Source organism: Aythya marila, assembly GCF_965140915.1.
Source record: "Aythya marila genome assembly, chromosome: 31".
Classification (NCBI taxonomy): domain Eukaryota; kingdom Metazoa; phylum Chordata; class Aves; order Anseriformes; family Anatidae; genus Aythya; species Aythya marila.
In genome coordinates this window covers 1,090,771-1,106,099 of record NC_139072.1, presented here as the reverse complement: position 1 = coordinate 1,106,099, position 15,329 = coordinate 1,090,771, and the positions used below count along the sequence as shown (strand labels likewise).

The window sequence follows — 15,329 nt, the reverse complement described above, 5'->3', positions numbered from 1 at the left end:
GGTTCGGGGGGCGGGAGGGGGATTTGGGGGGGTTTGGGGAAGGGAAAGGGGGTTTTGGGGGGGGTTTGGGGGGCATAGGGGGGGTTTGGGGGGGGTTTAGGGGGCATAGGGGGGGTTTGGGGGGGTTTGGGGGGCATAGGGGGGGTTTGGGCGGCATGGGGGGGGTTTGGGGGGTTTAGGGGGCGTAGGGGGGGTTTGGGGGGGGTTTGGGGGGGGTTGGGGGGCGGGAGGGGGATTTGGGGGGGGTTTGGGGAAGGGAAAGGGGGATTTGGGGGGGTTTGGGGAAGGGAAAGGGGGTTTGGGGGGGGGTTTGGGGAAGGGAAAGGGGGTTTGGGGGGGGGTTTGGGGAAGGGAAAGGGGGGTTTGGGGGGCAGGAGGGGGATTTGGGGGGGCATAGGGGGGGTTTGGGGGGGTTTAGGGGGGTAGGAGGGGGATTTGGGGGGGTTTGGGGAAGGGAAAGGGGGTTTGGGGGGGGATTTGGGGGGGGGTTAGGGGAAGGGAAACGGGGATTTGGGGGGGTTTGGGGAAGGGAAAGGGGGATTTGGGGGGTTTGGCGGGGGAATTTGGGGGGGGGTTAGGGGGCATAGGGGGGGTTTAGGGGGCATAGGGGGGGGGTTGGGGGGCAGGAGGGGGATTTGGGGGGGTTTGGGGAAGGGAAAGGGGGTTTGGGGGGGATTTGGGGGGGGTTTGGGGGGCAGGAGGGGGATTTGGGGGGTTTAGGGGGCGTGGGGGGTTGGGGGGCAGGAGGGGGATTTGGGGGGGGTTTGGGGAAGGGAAAAGGGGGGTTTGGGGGGTGTTTGGGGGGCGGGAGGGGGATTTGGGGGCGGGGGGCATTGGGGAGGATTTGGGGGTTCTTGGGGGGGGGGCATTGGTGTTCCTTCCCGGGGCACCCAAAATTCCTCCCCAAATCGGCAAATTCGGGCTGTTTATAGGGCAAGGACACCCCTGGGACGCTCCGAGTGGGGGTCACAACACCCAGGCCGTCTCAGGGGGGTCCCTCACCCCTTGCCCCCCCCCCAAATTTTTTTTGTAGGGGACAAAGGGGACCCCAAAGCGGTGGCGCCCAGCGAGGTGAGCCAGCTGCTGAGTGACATTGGGGACGACATGTACCAGCAGTACCGCAGCCTCACCCGCCAGCCCCCCGACTTCGACCCCCCCGCCGGCTTCGCCATCAACGTCAGTGGGGTCCTGGGGGGCTTTTTTTTTATTGGGGAGGGGGTTTTTGGGGTTTTGGGGGCCACCCCGAGGCTGAGTTTTGCCCCCCCGTGTCCCCCAGGCTCAAGTGTTTGGGGCCGACGGAGCCGCCGCGGAGACGCCGCCGTCAGGGACGCCCCAAGGAGAAGGTGACCCCAAAAAGCAGCCCCCCCCCCACGTGTGACCCCCCCAAATGTCCCCACCACGTCCCTGCCGCCTCCCCAAGCCCCCCGATGTCCCCCCGTATTCCCCCGAGCCCCCCCAATGTCCCCTCCACGTCCCCAAGCCCCCCCAATGTTCCCCCAGCGTCCCCTTCGTGTCCCCAAGCCCCCCGACGCCCCCTCCCCATCCCTGAGCCCCCCGATGTCCCCTCCACGTCCCCAAGCCCCCCAAAATCCCCTCCATGTCCCCAAACCCCCCCCACGTCCCCTCCATGTCCCCAAGCCCCCCGATGTCCCCTCTCCATCCCCTGAGCCCCCCAATGCCCCCTCCCTGTCCCCAAGCCCCCCAAAATCTCCCTAATGTCCCCTCCACGTCCCCAAGACCCCCAACATCCCCCTGACACCCCCCCGACACCCCCTCCATGTCCCCAAGACCCCCCCCCACCCCTTCCCATCCCCTTGCCCCCCAACACCCCCCCCATCCCCTTACCCCCTCCCAATCCCCTCCCCATCCCCTTACCCCCCAACACCCCCTCAATGTCCCCACAATGTCCCGTTCACGTCCCCAAGCCCCCCGACACCCTCTCCACGTCCCCAAGACCCCCCCAAGACCCCCAAACACCCCCCCACCACCCCTCCCATCCCCTTACCCCCCAATATCCCCCCCACATCCCCTTACCCCTGACACCCCCTCGATGTCCCCGAGCCCCCTGACACCCCCTCAATGTCCCCACAATGTCCCCTCCACGTCCCCAAGCCCCCTGACACCCCCTCCACATCCCCAAGACCCCCCCAAGACCCCCTTACCCCCCAATATCCCTCCCATCCCCTTACCCCTCCCCATCCCCTCGCCCCCCAACACCCCCTCAATGTCCCCACAATGTCCCCTTCATGTCCCCAAGCCCCCCAACACCCCCTCCACGTCCCCAAGACCCCCCCAAGACCCCCACCACCACTCCTCCCATCCCCTTACCCACCAATATCCCCCCCATCCCCTTACCCCCTAACACCCCCTCCATGTCCCCGAGCCCCCCGACACCCCCTCAATGTCCCCACAATGTCCTGTTCACGTCCCCAAGCCCCCTGACACCCCCTCCACGTCCCCAAGACCCCCCCAAGACCCCCCCAAGACCCCCTTACCCCCCAATATCCCCCCCATCCCCTTACCCCCACCATCCCCTCCCCATCCCCTTACCCCTGACACCCCCTCCATGTCCCCGAGCCCCCCGACACCCCCTCAATGTCCCCACAATGTCCCCTCCACGTCCCCAAGCCCCCTGACACCCCCTCCACGTCCCCAAGACCCCCCCAAGACCCCCAAACACCCCCCCCACCACCCCTCCCATCATTTTACCCCCACCATCCCCTCCCCATCCCCTTTACCCCTGACACCCCCTCCATGTCCCCGAGCCCCCCGACACCACCTCAATGTCCCCACAATGTCCCCTTCATGTCCCCAAGCCCCCTGACACCCCCTCCATGTCCCCAAGACCCCCCCAAGACCCCCCCAAGACCCCCACCAACCCCCCATCCTCTTACCCCCTCCCCAACATCCCCTCCCCATCCCCTTACCCCTCCCCATCCCCTTACCCCCCAACACCCCCTCAATGTCCCCACCACGTCCCCACCACGTCCCCAAGACCCCCCCCCCGACCCCCCCACCCCCCAAAAAACCTTCTCAACCTCCCCCCCCCCCAGCAGCCAGCCCCGAGGAAGGCCGGGAGGGCCGCAAGGAGAAGGAGGGCGAGCGGGGCGAGGAGCGGCAGCGCTGCCGGGGGGGGGGCTCCAAGCCCCTGATGCCCACCTCCACCATCCTGCGCCTGCTGGCCGAGCTCGTCCGCTCCTACGTGGGCATCGCCACCCTCATCGCCAACTACAGCTACACCGTGGGGCAGTCCGAGCTCATCAAGGAGGTATCGTCACCCCCATGTCCCCAAAATGTCACCCAAAATGTCACCATGATGTCCCCGAAATGTCCCCGGCGTCCCCGAAATGGCCCCGGCGCCGGCGCCCCCGGGGATGCGGGGACCCGGCGCCTGTCGGGGAGCTTGTGGGGTGGGGGGAGCTTGGTGTGAGTTGGGGTGGCTCCAAGTGTCCCCCCGTGTCCCCAAGTGTCCCCCCGTGTCCCCACTTGTCCCCCTGTGTCCCCATCTATACCCACTTGTCCCCCCATGTCCCCCAATGTCCTCATTTGTCCCCCAATGTCCCCACTTGTCCCCCCTGTGTCCCCGTCTGTCCCCCTGTGTCCCCATCTATCCCCATCTGTCCCCCCGTGTCCCCCAATGTCCCCATTTGTCCCCCCGTGTCCCCATCTGTCCCTCCATGTCCCCATTTGTCCCCTCATGTCCTTATCTGTCCCCCCGTGTCCCCCCGTGTCCCCATCTGTCCCCCAATGTCCCCATTTTTCCTCCCGCGTCCCCACTTGTCCCCCCATGTCCTCATCTGTCACCCCGTGTCCCCAGCTGTCCCCCAATGTCCTCATTTGTCCCCCCGTGTCCCCAGCTGTCCCCATGTCCCCATCTGTCCCCCCGTGTCCCCCCAAATATTGGGGTCCCTTGTCACCCCACACTCTGGGCTCCCCGTCACCCCCACATGTTGGGGTCCTCCTGTCACCCCAAATAATGGGGTCCTTGTCATCCCCACATACTTGTCCCTCCTGTCACCCCAAATATTGGAGTCCATCCTGTCACCCCCACACGTTGGGCCCCCCCTCTCACCCCAAATATTCGGGTCCCTTTTAACCCCCACATGTTGGGGTCACCCCAAACATTGGTTTCTGACCCCTAACCCCCACCACCTCCTCGGAGGGGGCTCAACCACCCCCAAATAACCCCCCCAACCCCTTTTTCTTCCCCCCAACCCCTTTTTTTCCCCCCCAACCCTTATTTTCCCCCCACACTCCCTTTTTCTTCCCTCCCTACCCCTTTTTTTCCTCCCCCTACCCCTTTTTCCCCCTCCCGACCCTTGTTTTTCACCCCCCTACTTTTTCCCCCCCAACCCCTTATTTCCCCCCAACCCCCTTTTTTCCCCCCTATCCCTTATTTTCCCCCCCCCACCCCTTTTTTTCCCCACGAACCCTTTTATTTATCCCCTCCTACCCTTTTTCTTTCCCTCCTACCCATTTTTCTTCCCCCTTACCCCTTATTTTCCCCCCCCAACCCTTATTTCCCCCCCCCCCTTATTTTTCTTCCCCCAACCCCTTTTTTTCCCCCTCCTACCCCTTTCTTTTCCCCCCTACCCCCTTTCTTCCCCCCCATACCCCTTTTCCCCCCCCTCAACCCTTGTTTCCTCCCCCTACCCTTATTTTTCCCCCCCCCAACCCTTTTTCTTCCCCCCTACTCCCTTTCTTTCCCCCCCAACCCTATTTCTTTCCCCCCTAACCCCCTTTTCTTCCCCCCCACCCCTTATTTTTTCCCCCCGTACCCCTTTCTTTTCCCCCCCCAACCCTTTTATTTCCCCCCTCCTACCCATTTTTTTCCCCCCGTACCCCTTTTTTTCCCCCCTAACCCCTTTCTTTCCCCCCCCAACCCCTTTTTCCCCCCCCAACCCTATTTCTTTCCCCCCCAACCCCTTATATTCCCCCCCCTAACCCTATATTTCCCCCCCCAGGACTGCAGCGTGCTGGCCTTCGTCCTGGACCACCTTCTTCCCCAGACGCAGAGCGCGGAGGACAAGGACACCCCGGCGCTGGCGCGCCTCTTCCTGGCCAGCCTGGCCGCCGCCGGCAGCGGCACGGACGCGCAGGTGGCACTGGTCAACGAGGTGAAAGCCGCCCTGGGGAGGGCGCTGGCCATGGCCGAGAGCACCGAGAAGCACGCCAGGTGGGGACACGGGGACACACGGGGACATCCGGGGGCGCGCGGGGACACCGGGGACACACGGGGATGTGGGGACACCATGGGGATGCAGGGACACCCAGGGACACCGCATGGACGTGGGGATGCAGGGACACACGGTGACACACGGGGATGTGGGGACACATGGGGACACTGCAGGGACACCGGGGACACCCAGGGATGTGGGGACACCACAGGGATACTGGGGACACCGCATGGACATGGGGATGCAGGGACACCTGGGGACACACGGGGACACCCAGGGATGTGGGGACACCGCAGGGACACCAGGGACACCCAGGGATGTGGGGACACCGCAGGGACACCGGGGACACCCAGGGATATGGGGACACCCAGGGACACACGGGGACGTGGGGACACCCAGGGACATGGGGACACTGCAGGGACACCACAGGGACATGGAGACACCCAGGGATATGGGGACACAGGGACACCATGGGGATGCAGGGACACACGGGGACACCCAGGGACACACAGGGATGTGGGGACACACAGGGACACTGTGGGGACACAAGGACACTTAGGGACACCCAGGGATATGGGGACACCCAGGGACGTGGAGATGTAGGGACACTCGGGGGGATATGGGGACACCACAGGGACATGGGGATGCGGGGACACCTAGGGACACACAGGGACATGGGGATGTAGGGACATGCAGGAACACCGGGGGACACCCAGGGGGACTTGGGGACACTCAGGGACATGGAGATGTAGGGACATGCAGGGACACCTGGGGACACCCAGAGATGTGGGGACACCCAGGGACATGGGGCTTTGGGGACACGGGGACACCATGGACACCCGGGAATCTGGGGACACAGGGACACAAGGGGACACCATGGGGATGCAGGGACACTGGGGACACCGAGGGATGTGGGGACACCGCAGGGACGTAGGGACAAACGGGGACATGTGGGGACACCCAGGGACGTGGGGACACCCGGGGACAAGGGGACAATCCCGGTGCCACCACGGCCACAGGGCTTTGGCAGCCGCCTTGGTCCCGTGGGGTGGGGTGGCCTTGATCCCACCACACCTTGAGGGGTGTCCCTGTCCCCCGCGGGGTGTCCCTGTCCCCCGTGGGGTGTCCCTGTCCCCCGTGGGGACCCCCCATGACCTATGGGGCGCCCCCATCACCTATGGGGTGCCCCCATGACCCACGGGGCGCCCCTAATCCTCGCTCCTACCCCCTTCTATGGGGCGCCCCCGTCCCTATTCCCCAAAAAACTCCCCTGGGGGGAGCTTCCCCGACCCCGGCGGATGTGCCCTGACCCCGAGGGCCGTTCCCCGACCCTATAGGGCCCCCCCAGACCCTAAATTTTTGTGTGCCCCCCCCCAGGCTGCAGGCGGTCATGTGCATCATCAGCACCATCATGGAGTCGTGCCCCTCCACCTCCAGCTTCTACAGCAGCGCCGCCAAACCCCAGCACAACGGCATGAACAACATCATCCGCCTCTTCCTCAAAAAGGGGCTGGTCAACGACCTGGCCAGGGTGCCCCACAGCCTCGATCTTTCCAGGTAAAAACCCCAAAAAATAATAAAAAAAAAAAAAATTAATAGGGTGGGGGGTTTATAGGGGCGCGGCGTCGGTTTGGGGGCGCCGCGCGCAACGCCAACGCCCCTTGTGTGCAGTGAAATCGTGGAGAGCAGGGTGCTGACAACACAATAACGGGGTTTTTGGGGGAGTTTGAGGGATGTTTGGGGTCACCCAAGATTTGTAGGGTCCTGATTTAATGCGTGTGTCCCCCCCCACAGCCCTAATATGGCCAACACGGTGAACGCAGCGCTGGCCGTGCGCAATGCCGCCGCTCTTTGTGCGCAGCAAAATCGTTGAAAGCAGGGTGCTGACAGCAAAATAACGGGGTTTTGGGGGGATTTTTAGGGATGTTTGGGGTCACCTGAGATTTGTAGGGTCCTGATTTAATGCGTGTCCCCCCCCGCAGCCCTAATATGGCCAACACGGTGAACACGACAGTGGCCGTGCGCAACGCCGCCGCCCTTTGTGCGTGGTGAAATTGTGGAGAGAAGGGTGCTGACACCACAATAACGGGGTTTTTGGGGGATTTTTAGGGATGTTTGGGGTCACCCGAGATTTGTAGGGTCCTGATTTAATGCGTGTCCCCCCCCACGAAGCCCTAATATGGCCAACACGGTGAACGTGGCGCTGGTTGCACCCAACGCAACCGCTCTTTGTGCGTGGTGAAATCATTGAGAGCAGGGCACTGACACCACAATAACGGGGTTTTTGGGGGATTTTTAGGGATGTTTGGGGTCACCTGAGATTCGTAGGGTCCTGATTTAATGCGTGTCCCCCCCCCACAGCCCTAATATGGCCAACACGGTGAATGTGGCACTGGCCATGCGCAACGCCGCCGCTCTTTGTGCGCGGCGAAATCTTGGAGAGCAGGGTGCTGACACTAAAATAACGGGGATTTTGGGGGATTTTTAGGGATGTTTGGGGTCACCCAGGATTTGTAGGGTCCTGATTTAATGCGTGTCCCCCCCCACAGCCCTAATATGGCCAACACGGTGAACGCGGCGCTGAAGCCCCTGGAGACGCTGTCGCGCATCGTCAACCAGCCCAGCGGCCTCTTCGGCACCAAGGGCTCCTCCAGCAAGAGCAAGGCCGACGGAGGGGGGGGCCCCCGCGACGCCGGCACCGCCCCCCCACACGGAGGTACCCCAAAAAAAAAAATCCTACACCCCTTTTTTTTGGCCCACCCCGTGCATCGTCCTATATAGGGGGGCGGCGGCACCACGGTGAGGTGCTTGGTTGCCTGTGGCCCCCCCAAATCTTCCTGTTCCCCCCCCAAATCTCCCCCATGATTCCAAATCTTTCCTGTACCCCCCCAAATCTCTCCCATGACCCCACAAATTTCCCCCATGGCCCCCCAAATCTTCCCATCCCCCCCCAAATCTCCCCCATGACCTCCCAAATTTTTCTGTCCCCCCCAAATCTCCCCTGTCCCCTCTAAATCTTCCTTTCCTACCCCAAATCTTTCCTTTCCCCCCCAAATCTCCCCCATGTCCCCCCCAAATCTCCCCCATGCCCTCCCAAATCTCCCCTGTGCCCCCCCCAAAATCTTCCTGTCTATCCTAAATCTCCCTCATGCCCCCCCCAAATTTCCTGTCCCCCCCAAATCTCCCCTATGCCCCCCCCAAATCTTCCTGTCCCCCCCAAATCTTCCCCATGACCCCAAATCTCCCCCATGCCCCCCCCAATCTTCCTGTCCCCCCCAAATCTTCCTTTCCACCCCCAAATCTCCCCCATGCCCCCCAAAATCTTCCTTTCCACCCCCCAAAATCTTCCTGCCCCCCCCAAATCTCCTTTGCCCCTCATCGCTTCCCCACGTCCCCCCCCCTACCCCCCCCAAATCTCTCCTACCCCCCCCCAAATCTCTCCTACCCCCCCCCCAAATCTCTCCTACCCCCCCCCAAATCTCTCCTACCCCCCCCCAAATCCCTCCTAAACCCCCCCAAAACCTTCTCCTGTCCCCCCCCGACCCCCCCAGGGGACCCTGGCGACCCCGAGCCCCCCGAGGAGGACGCGGAGGCGGCGCAGGCGGAGGCCGCGGACGGCGACATGGACGGGGAGGCCGAGGGCGACACCGTGGTCCTTGCCGGGCAACCCGAGGGGCTCAGCACCCAGGAAATGCAGGTGGGACACCCTACAGAACCCCCTTTTCCCCAAAATCCCCTTTTTTTCCCCCAAAATCCCCCCATTTCCCCATAAACCCCCCCCCAGGTGGAGAACGAACTCGAGGACCTCATCGACGAGCTGCTGGAGCGCGACGGGGCGGCGGGCAACAGCACCATCATCGGTGAGACCCCCCCCCTCTCAGGCTTTAGGGCGGCCCTATAGATTTTTTTGGGGTGGCCCCCACCCCGTTAACGCCCCCCCCTGCCCCGTAGTGAGCCGCTCGGGCGAGGACGAGTCGCAGGAGGACGTGCTGATGGACGAGGCCCCCTCCAACCTCAGCCAAGCCTCCACCCTGCAAGCCAACCGGGAAGGTGAGCGCCTCCGGGGGGGGTTTTGGGTTTTTTTTGGGGGGCTGGGGGGGGTCCCGCAGGACCCTGAGACCCCCCCTCATCTCTTTTCCCCCTCCCCAAGACTCGATGAACATCCTGGACCCCGAGGACGAGGAGGAGCACACGCAGGAGGAGGACAGCAGCGGCAGCAACGAGGACGAGGACGACAGCCAGGACGAGGAGGAGGAGGAGGAGGAGGAAGATGAGGACGATCAGGTTTGGGGGGGGGGGCCCGCACCCCTTTTAATCCCCCTCCACAAGGTTTTAGGGCCCCCCACCCCATTTAATCCCCCTACACAATCTTTTGGGGACCCCCCGTCCCATTTAATCCCCCTCCATGAGGTTTTTAGGACCCCCCCCAACCTGTTTAATTCCCCTCCACGATGTTTTGGGGCCCCCACCCCATTTAAAATCCCCCCCCATGAGATTTTGGGTACCCCCCACCCCATTTAATCCCCCTCCACAAGGTTTTAGGGACCCCTACCCCATTTAATCCCCCTCCATGAGATTTTGGGTACCCCCCACCCCATTTAAAATCCCCCTCCACGAGGTTTTAGGGCCCCCCACCCCATTTAATCCCCCCCCACATGATATTTTAGGGACCCCCACCCCACTGAATTCCTTCTCCACGAAATTTTTGGGGCCCCCCACCCCATTTGCTCCCCCTCCACAATCTTTTTGGGACCCCCACCCCATTTAAAATCCCCCTCCATTAAGTTTTGGGTACCCCCCCACCCTATTTAATCCCCCCCCATGAGATTTTAGGGACCCCTACCCTATTTAATCCCCCTCCATGAGATTTTGGGTACCCCCCACCCCATTTAAAATCCCCCTCAGCAAGGTTTTAGGGACCCCTACCCTATTTAATCCCCCTCCACGATGTTTTAGGGTCCCCCACCCTATTTAATCCCCCCCCCCTCCATGATATTTTGGGGACCCCCACCCCATTTAATTCCCCTCCACGAGGTTTTAGGGCCCCCCACCCCATTTAAAATCCCCCTCAGCAAGGTTTTAGGGACCCCTACCCTATTTAATCCCCCCCCCACGAGATTTTGGGGACCCCCACCCCATTTAATCCCCCTCCACAATCTTTTGGGGACCCTGACCCCATTTAATCCCCCCCCCATGATATTTTGGGGCCCCCCACCCCACTTAATTCCTTCTCCACTCAATTTTGGGGCCCCCCACCCCATTTAACAACGCCCTGGCGAGCCCCGCTGACCCCCCCCCTTTCCTATAACCCCCCCACCCCCAGGACGACGAGGAAGGGGAGGAAGGGGAGGAAGAGGAGGACGACGACGACGGCTCGGAGATGGAGCTGGACGAGGATTATCCCGACATGAACGCCTCCCCCCTCGTCCGCTTCGAGCGCTTCGATCGCGACGACGACCTCATCATCGAGTTCGACAACATGTTCTCCAGCCCCAGTAAGGCTTTTTGTGCCCCCCCCCCCAAAAAAAAAATTTTAGGGGGGGTCCCCGGCTCCCCACGGGGCTGGAGGAAGAGCGGGGAGCCCCCCCCGAGATTGGGGAGGGGGCTGGAAGGGGGCTGCAGCCCGGCAGCTGCTGCTCTGGGGGGGTTTGGGGGGGGGAATTGGCACCCCAATGTGATTTGGGGGGGGTCAGGAAGGGGTTCACCCCCATTTCATCACCCCAATGTAATTTTGGGGGGGTCGGGAAGGGGTTCATTCCCTTTTTATTACCCCAATTTAATTTGGGGGGGGTCAGGAAGGGATTCTCCCCCCAATTTTTTAATCTTAATATAATTTGGGGGGGGTCAGGAAGGGGTTCACCCCCCTTTTTAGCACCCCAATGTAATTTGGGGGGGGTCAGGAAGGGGTTCACCCCCCTTTTTAGCACCCCAATGTGATTTGGGGGGGGGTCAGGAAGGGGTTCACTCCCTTTTCATCATCCCATTATAATTTTGGGGGGGGTCAGGAGGGGGTTCACCCCCCTTTTTAGCACCCCAATGTAATTTGGGGGGGGTCAGGAAGGGGTTCACCCCCCTTTTTAGCACCCTAATGTAATTTTGGGGGGGTCAGGAAGGGGTTCACCCCCCTTTTTAGCATCCCAATATAATTTGGGGGGGGGTCAGGAAGGTGTTCACCCCCTTTTTATCACCCCAGTATAATTTTTGGGGGGGTCAGGAAGGGATTCTCCCCCCAATTTTTTCATCTTAATATAATCTGGGGGGGGGTCAGGAAGGGATTTATCCCCCTTTTCACCCCCTCAATATAATTTGGGGGGGGGTCAGGAAGGGTTTCTCCCCCCTTTTCATCACCCCAATATAATTTGGGGGAAGTCAGGAAGAGATTCACCCCCTTTTTATCACCCTAATATAATTTGGGGGGGGGGGTCAGGAAGGTGTTCTCCCCCTTTTTATCACCCCAATATAATTTGGGGGGGGGTCAGGAGGCATTTCTCCCCCATTTCACCCCCCAATACCCCCCATTTCTCCCTCTAACCCCATTTTTCCTTACCTCCACCCCCTCCCCACCCCCTCCCCTCCCTCCCATTACCCCCCCCATCCCCAATAATGCTTTTTTCTCCCCCCCCCGCAGCCGACATCCCCCCCTCCCCGGGGAACATCCCGGCCACGCACCCCCTGCTGGTTCGCCACGCCGACCACGGGGCCCTGGCCCTGGGCGCCGGCTCCTCGGGGACGCGGCTGGCTCAGGGCATGGGGCGCAGCCAACGCACCCTGCGCCAGCTCACCGCCAACACCGGCCACACCATCCACGTCCACTACCCCGGCACGCGACAGCCCAACCCGCCGCTCATCCTGCAGAGGTTGGTAGCCACCCCAGGCTCTCCGGTAGCCATCCTGGACCCTTTGGTAGCCATCCCGGGCTCTCCGGTGGCCGCTCTGGGCTCTTTGGTGGCCACCCAGACTCTCTGGTGGCCATCCCGGGCCCCCCAGTAGCCACCCCGGGCTCCCCAGTAGCCACCCCGGACTCTCTGGTGGCCACACGGACTCTCCAGTAGCCACCCTGGACTCTCCAGTAGCCATCCCAGACCCTTTGGTGGCCACCTCGGACCCTTTGGTAGCCACCCCGGGCTCTCCGGTAGCCATCCTGGACCCTTTGGTAGCCACCCCAGGCTCTCCGGTAGCCATCCTGGACCCTTTGGTAGCCACCCCAGGCTCTCCGGTAGCCATCCTGGACCCTTTGGTAGCCACCCCAGGCTCTCCGGTAGCCATCCTGGGCTCTTTGGTGGCCACCCAGACTCTCTGGTAGCCATCCCGGTCTCTCTGGTGGCCACCTCGGACCCTTTGGTAGCCACCCAGACCCTCCAGTAGCCATCCTGGGTTCTTTGGTGGCCACCCAGACCCTCCAGTAGCCACCCTAGACCCTTTGGTAGCCACATCGGTCCCTCTGGTGGCCACCCAGACCCTCTGGTGGCCACCCAGACCCTCCAGTAGCCACCCCGGGCTCTCCGGTAGCCATCCCGGACTCTCTGGTAGCTCCCCCAGAAACTCCAGTGGCCACCCAGACCCTCTGGTAGCCACCCCGGACTCTCTGGTAGCCACACCGGTCCCTCTGGTGGCCACACGGACTCTCCAGTAGCCACCCTGGACCCTCCGGTAGCCATCCTGGGCTCTCTGGTAGCCACCCCAGACCCTCTGGTAGCCACCCCGGGCTCTCCAGTAGCCACACCAGTCCCTCTGGTGGCCATACGGACTCTCTGGTAGCCACCCCGGGCTCTCTGGTGGCCACCCCAGACCCTTTGGTAGCCACCCTGGACCCTCCTGTAGCCATCCTGGGCTCTTTGGTGGCCACCCAGACTCTCTGGTGGCCATCCCGGGCCCCCCGGTAGCCACACCGGTCCCTCTGGTGGCCACCCAGACTCTCCGGTGGCCACCCCAGGCCCTCCAGTAGCCATCCTGGACTCTCCAGTGGCCACCCAGACCCTCCGGTGTCCCCACTGTCCCCATTACCCCCCTGGGTGTCTCCATTACCCCATCCCTCCTGGTGTCCCCATTGCCTGTCTTGGTGTCCCCATTGTCCTTGTCCCTCTTGATGTCCCTCCTGCCCCTCTGGGTGTCCCCACTGCCCCCCCCTTTCCCCCCAGGTGTCCCCCCTGCCCCCCCGGGTGTCCCCATTGCCCTTCCAGGTGTCCCCACTGCCCCTCTCGATGCCCCCCCTGCCCCCCTGGGTGTCCCCACTGCCCCCCCTGCCCCCCTGGGTGTCCCCACTGCCCCTCTTGATGCCCCTATTGCCCCTCTGGGTGTCCCCACTGCCCCTCTGGGTGTCCCCACTGCCCCCCCTGCCCCCCTGGGTGTCCCCATTGCCCTTCCAGGTGTCCCCACTGCCCCTCTTGGTGTCCCCGCTGTCCCCGTTGCCCCTCTGGGTGTCCCTATTGCCCCTCTCGATGCCCCCATTGCCCTTCCAGGTGTCCCCACTGCCCCTCTAGGCGTCCCCATTGCCCTTCCAGGTGTCCCCACTGCCCCTCTGGGTGTCCCCACTGCCCCCCCTGCCCCCCTGGGTGTCCCTATTGCCCTTCCAGGTGTCCCCACTGCCCCTCTTGGTGTCCCCGCTGTCCCCGTTGCCCCTCTGGGTGTCCCCACTGCCCCTCTGGGTGTCCCCACTGCCCCCCCTTTCCCCCCGGCTGTCCCTGTTGCCCTTCCAGGTGTCCCCAATGCCCCCACTGCCCCTCTTGGTGTCCCCATTGCCACTCTTGATGTCCCCACTGCCTCTCTGGGTGTCCCCACTGCCCCCCCTTTCCCCCCGGGTGTCCCTATTGCCCTTCCAGGTGTCCCCAATGCCTCCCCTGCCCCCCCGGGTGTCCCCACTGCCTCCCCTGCCCCCCTGGGTGTCCCCGTCCCCCTCCCAGCGTGTCCCTGTCCCTGTCCCCCCCCCCAGGCTGCTGGGCCCTTCGGCGGCGGCCGACATCCTTCAGCTGAGCAGCAGCCTGCCGCTGCAGAGCCGGGGCCGGGCCCGCCTGCTGGTGGGCAACGAGGACGTGCACATCATCGCCCGCTCCGACGACGAGCTCCTCGACGACTTCTTCCACGAGCAGGGCCCCGCCGGCAGCCAGGCAGGCGAGTGGGGGGCGGGGCCTGAAGGGGGAGGGGCTTGGGAGGGGGGCGGGGCTTGGGAGGGGGCGGGGTTTGGGGGAGGAGGTAGGGGTAGGGGGTAGGGGTCAGCCCCTAAGGGAGTAGGGTTAGGTGGAGGGGGCGTGGCCAGGTCTAGGGGGCGTGGTTTAGTCAGGGGGCGTGGTCTAATGAAGGGGGCGGGGCCTAGAGGTGGAGGCGGGGGCTGGGGTTAGGGGTAGGGGGTAGGGGTCAGCCCCTAAGGGAGTGGGAGGGGGCGTGGTCATGTCGAGGGGGCGTGGTTTAGTCAGGGGGCGTGGTCTAATGAAGGGGGCGGGGCCTAGAGGTGGAGGCGGGGCCTGGGGTTAGGGGTAGGGGGCCTGGGGTCAGCCCCTAAGGTATTGGCAGGGGGCGTGGTCATGTCGAGGGGGGCATGGCCAGGTCGAGGAGGGCGTGGTCTGTGCAGGGGCGGGGCCTGCAGGGGGAGGGGCTTGGTAAGGGGGGGGGCTTGGCCAGGGGAGGGGCCTAAGGGTGGAGGCAGGGACTTGGGGTTAGGGGTAGGGGGTAGGGGTCAGCCCCTAAGGGAGTAGGGTTAGGTGGAGGGGGGCGTGTCCAGGTCGAGGGGGCGTGGTTAAGGCAGGGGGTGTGGTCTACGGAAGGGGGCGGGGCCTGGGATTAGGGGTGCAGGGGTAGGGGTCAGCCCCTAAGGGAATGGGGGCAGGGCCCCGCCGGCAGCCAGGCAGGCGAGTGGGGGGCGGGGCCTGAAGGGGGAGGGGCTTGGGAGGGGGCGGGGTTTGGCCGGGGGAGGGGCCTGGGGGAGGAGTTAGGGGTAGGGGTCAGCCCCTAAGGTATTGGCAGGGGGCGTGGTCAGGTCGAGGAGGGCGTGGTCTGTGCAGGGGCGGGGCCTGCAAGGGGGAGGGGCTTGAGAGGGGGTGGGGCTTGGGGGAGGAGTTAGGGGTAGGGGGTAGGGGTCAGCCCCTAAAGGAGTAGGGTTAGGTGGAGGGGGGCGTGGCCAGGTCGAGGGGGCGTGGTTTAGTCAGGGACGTGGTCTAA

The 15,329-nt window shown here is 63.5% G+C and overlaps 1 protein-coding gene across 1 annotated transcript in view; it reads left to right on the top strand.

The window, feature by feature from the left end:
• Positions 1 to 15,329, top strand: part of HUWE1 (HECT, UBA and WWE domain containing E3 ubiquitin protein ligase 1) — a 76,122-nt gene that overhangs the window by 35,352 nt on the left and 25,441 nt on the right. The window contains exons 43-55 of the mRNA XM_082781630.1: positions 1,034 to 1,176; positions 1,277 to 1,343; positions 3,054 to 3,268; positions 4,965 to 5,176; positions 6,555 to 6,734; positions 7,727 to 7,893; positions 8,729 to 8,874; positions 8,962 to 9,037; positions 9,129 to 9,227; positions 9,328 to 9,461; positions 10,501 to 10,672; positions 11,806 to 12,034; positions 14,107 to 14,285. Coding sequence (XP_082637756.1) covers positions 1,034 to 1,176; positions 1,277 to 1,343; positions 3,054 to 3,268; positions 4,965 to 5,176; positions 6,555 to 6,734; positions 7,727 to 7,893; positions 8,729 to 8,874; positions 8,962 to 9,037; positions 9,129 to 9,227; positions 9,328 to 9,461; positions 10,501 to 10,672; positions 11,806 to 12,034; positions 14,107 to 14,285 — 2,019 coding nt within the window. The remainder of the gene's footprint in view (positions 1 to 1,033; positions 1,177 to 1,276; positions 1,344 to 3,053; positions 3,269 to 4,964; positions 5,177 to 6,554; positions 6,735 to 7,726; positions 7,894 to 8,728; positions 8,875 to 8,961; positions 9,038 to 9,128; positions 9,228 to 9,327; positions 9,462 to 10,500; positions 10,673 to 11,805; positions 12,035 to 14,106; positions 14,286 to 15,329) is intronic.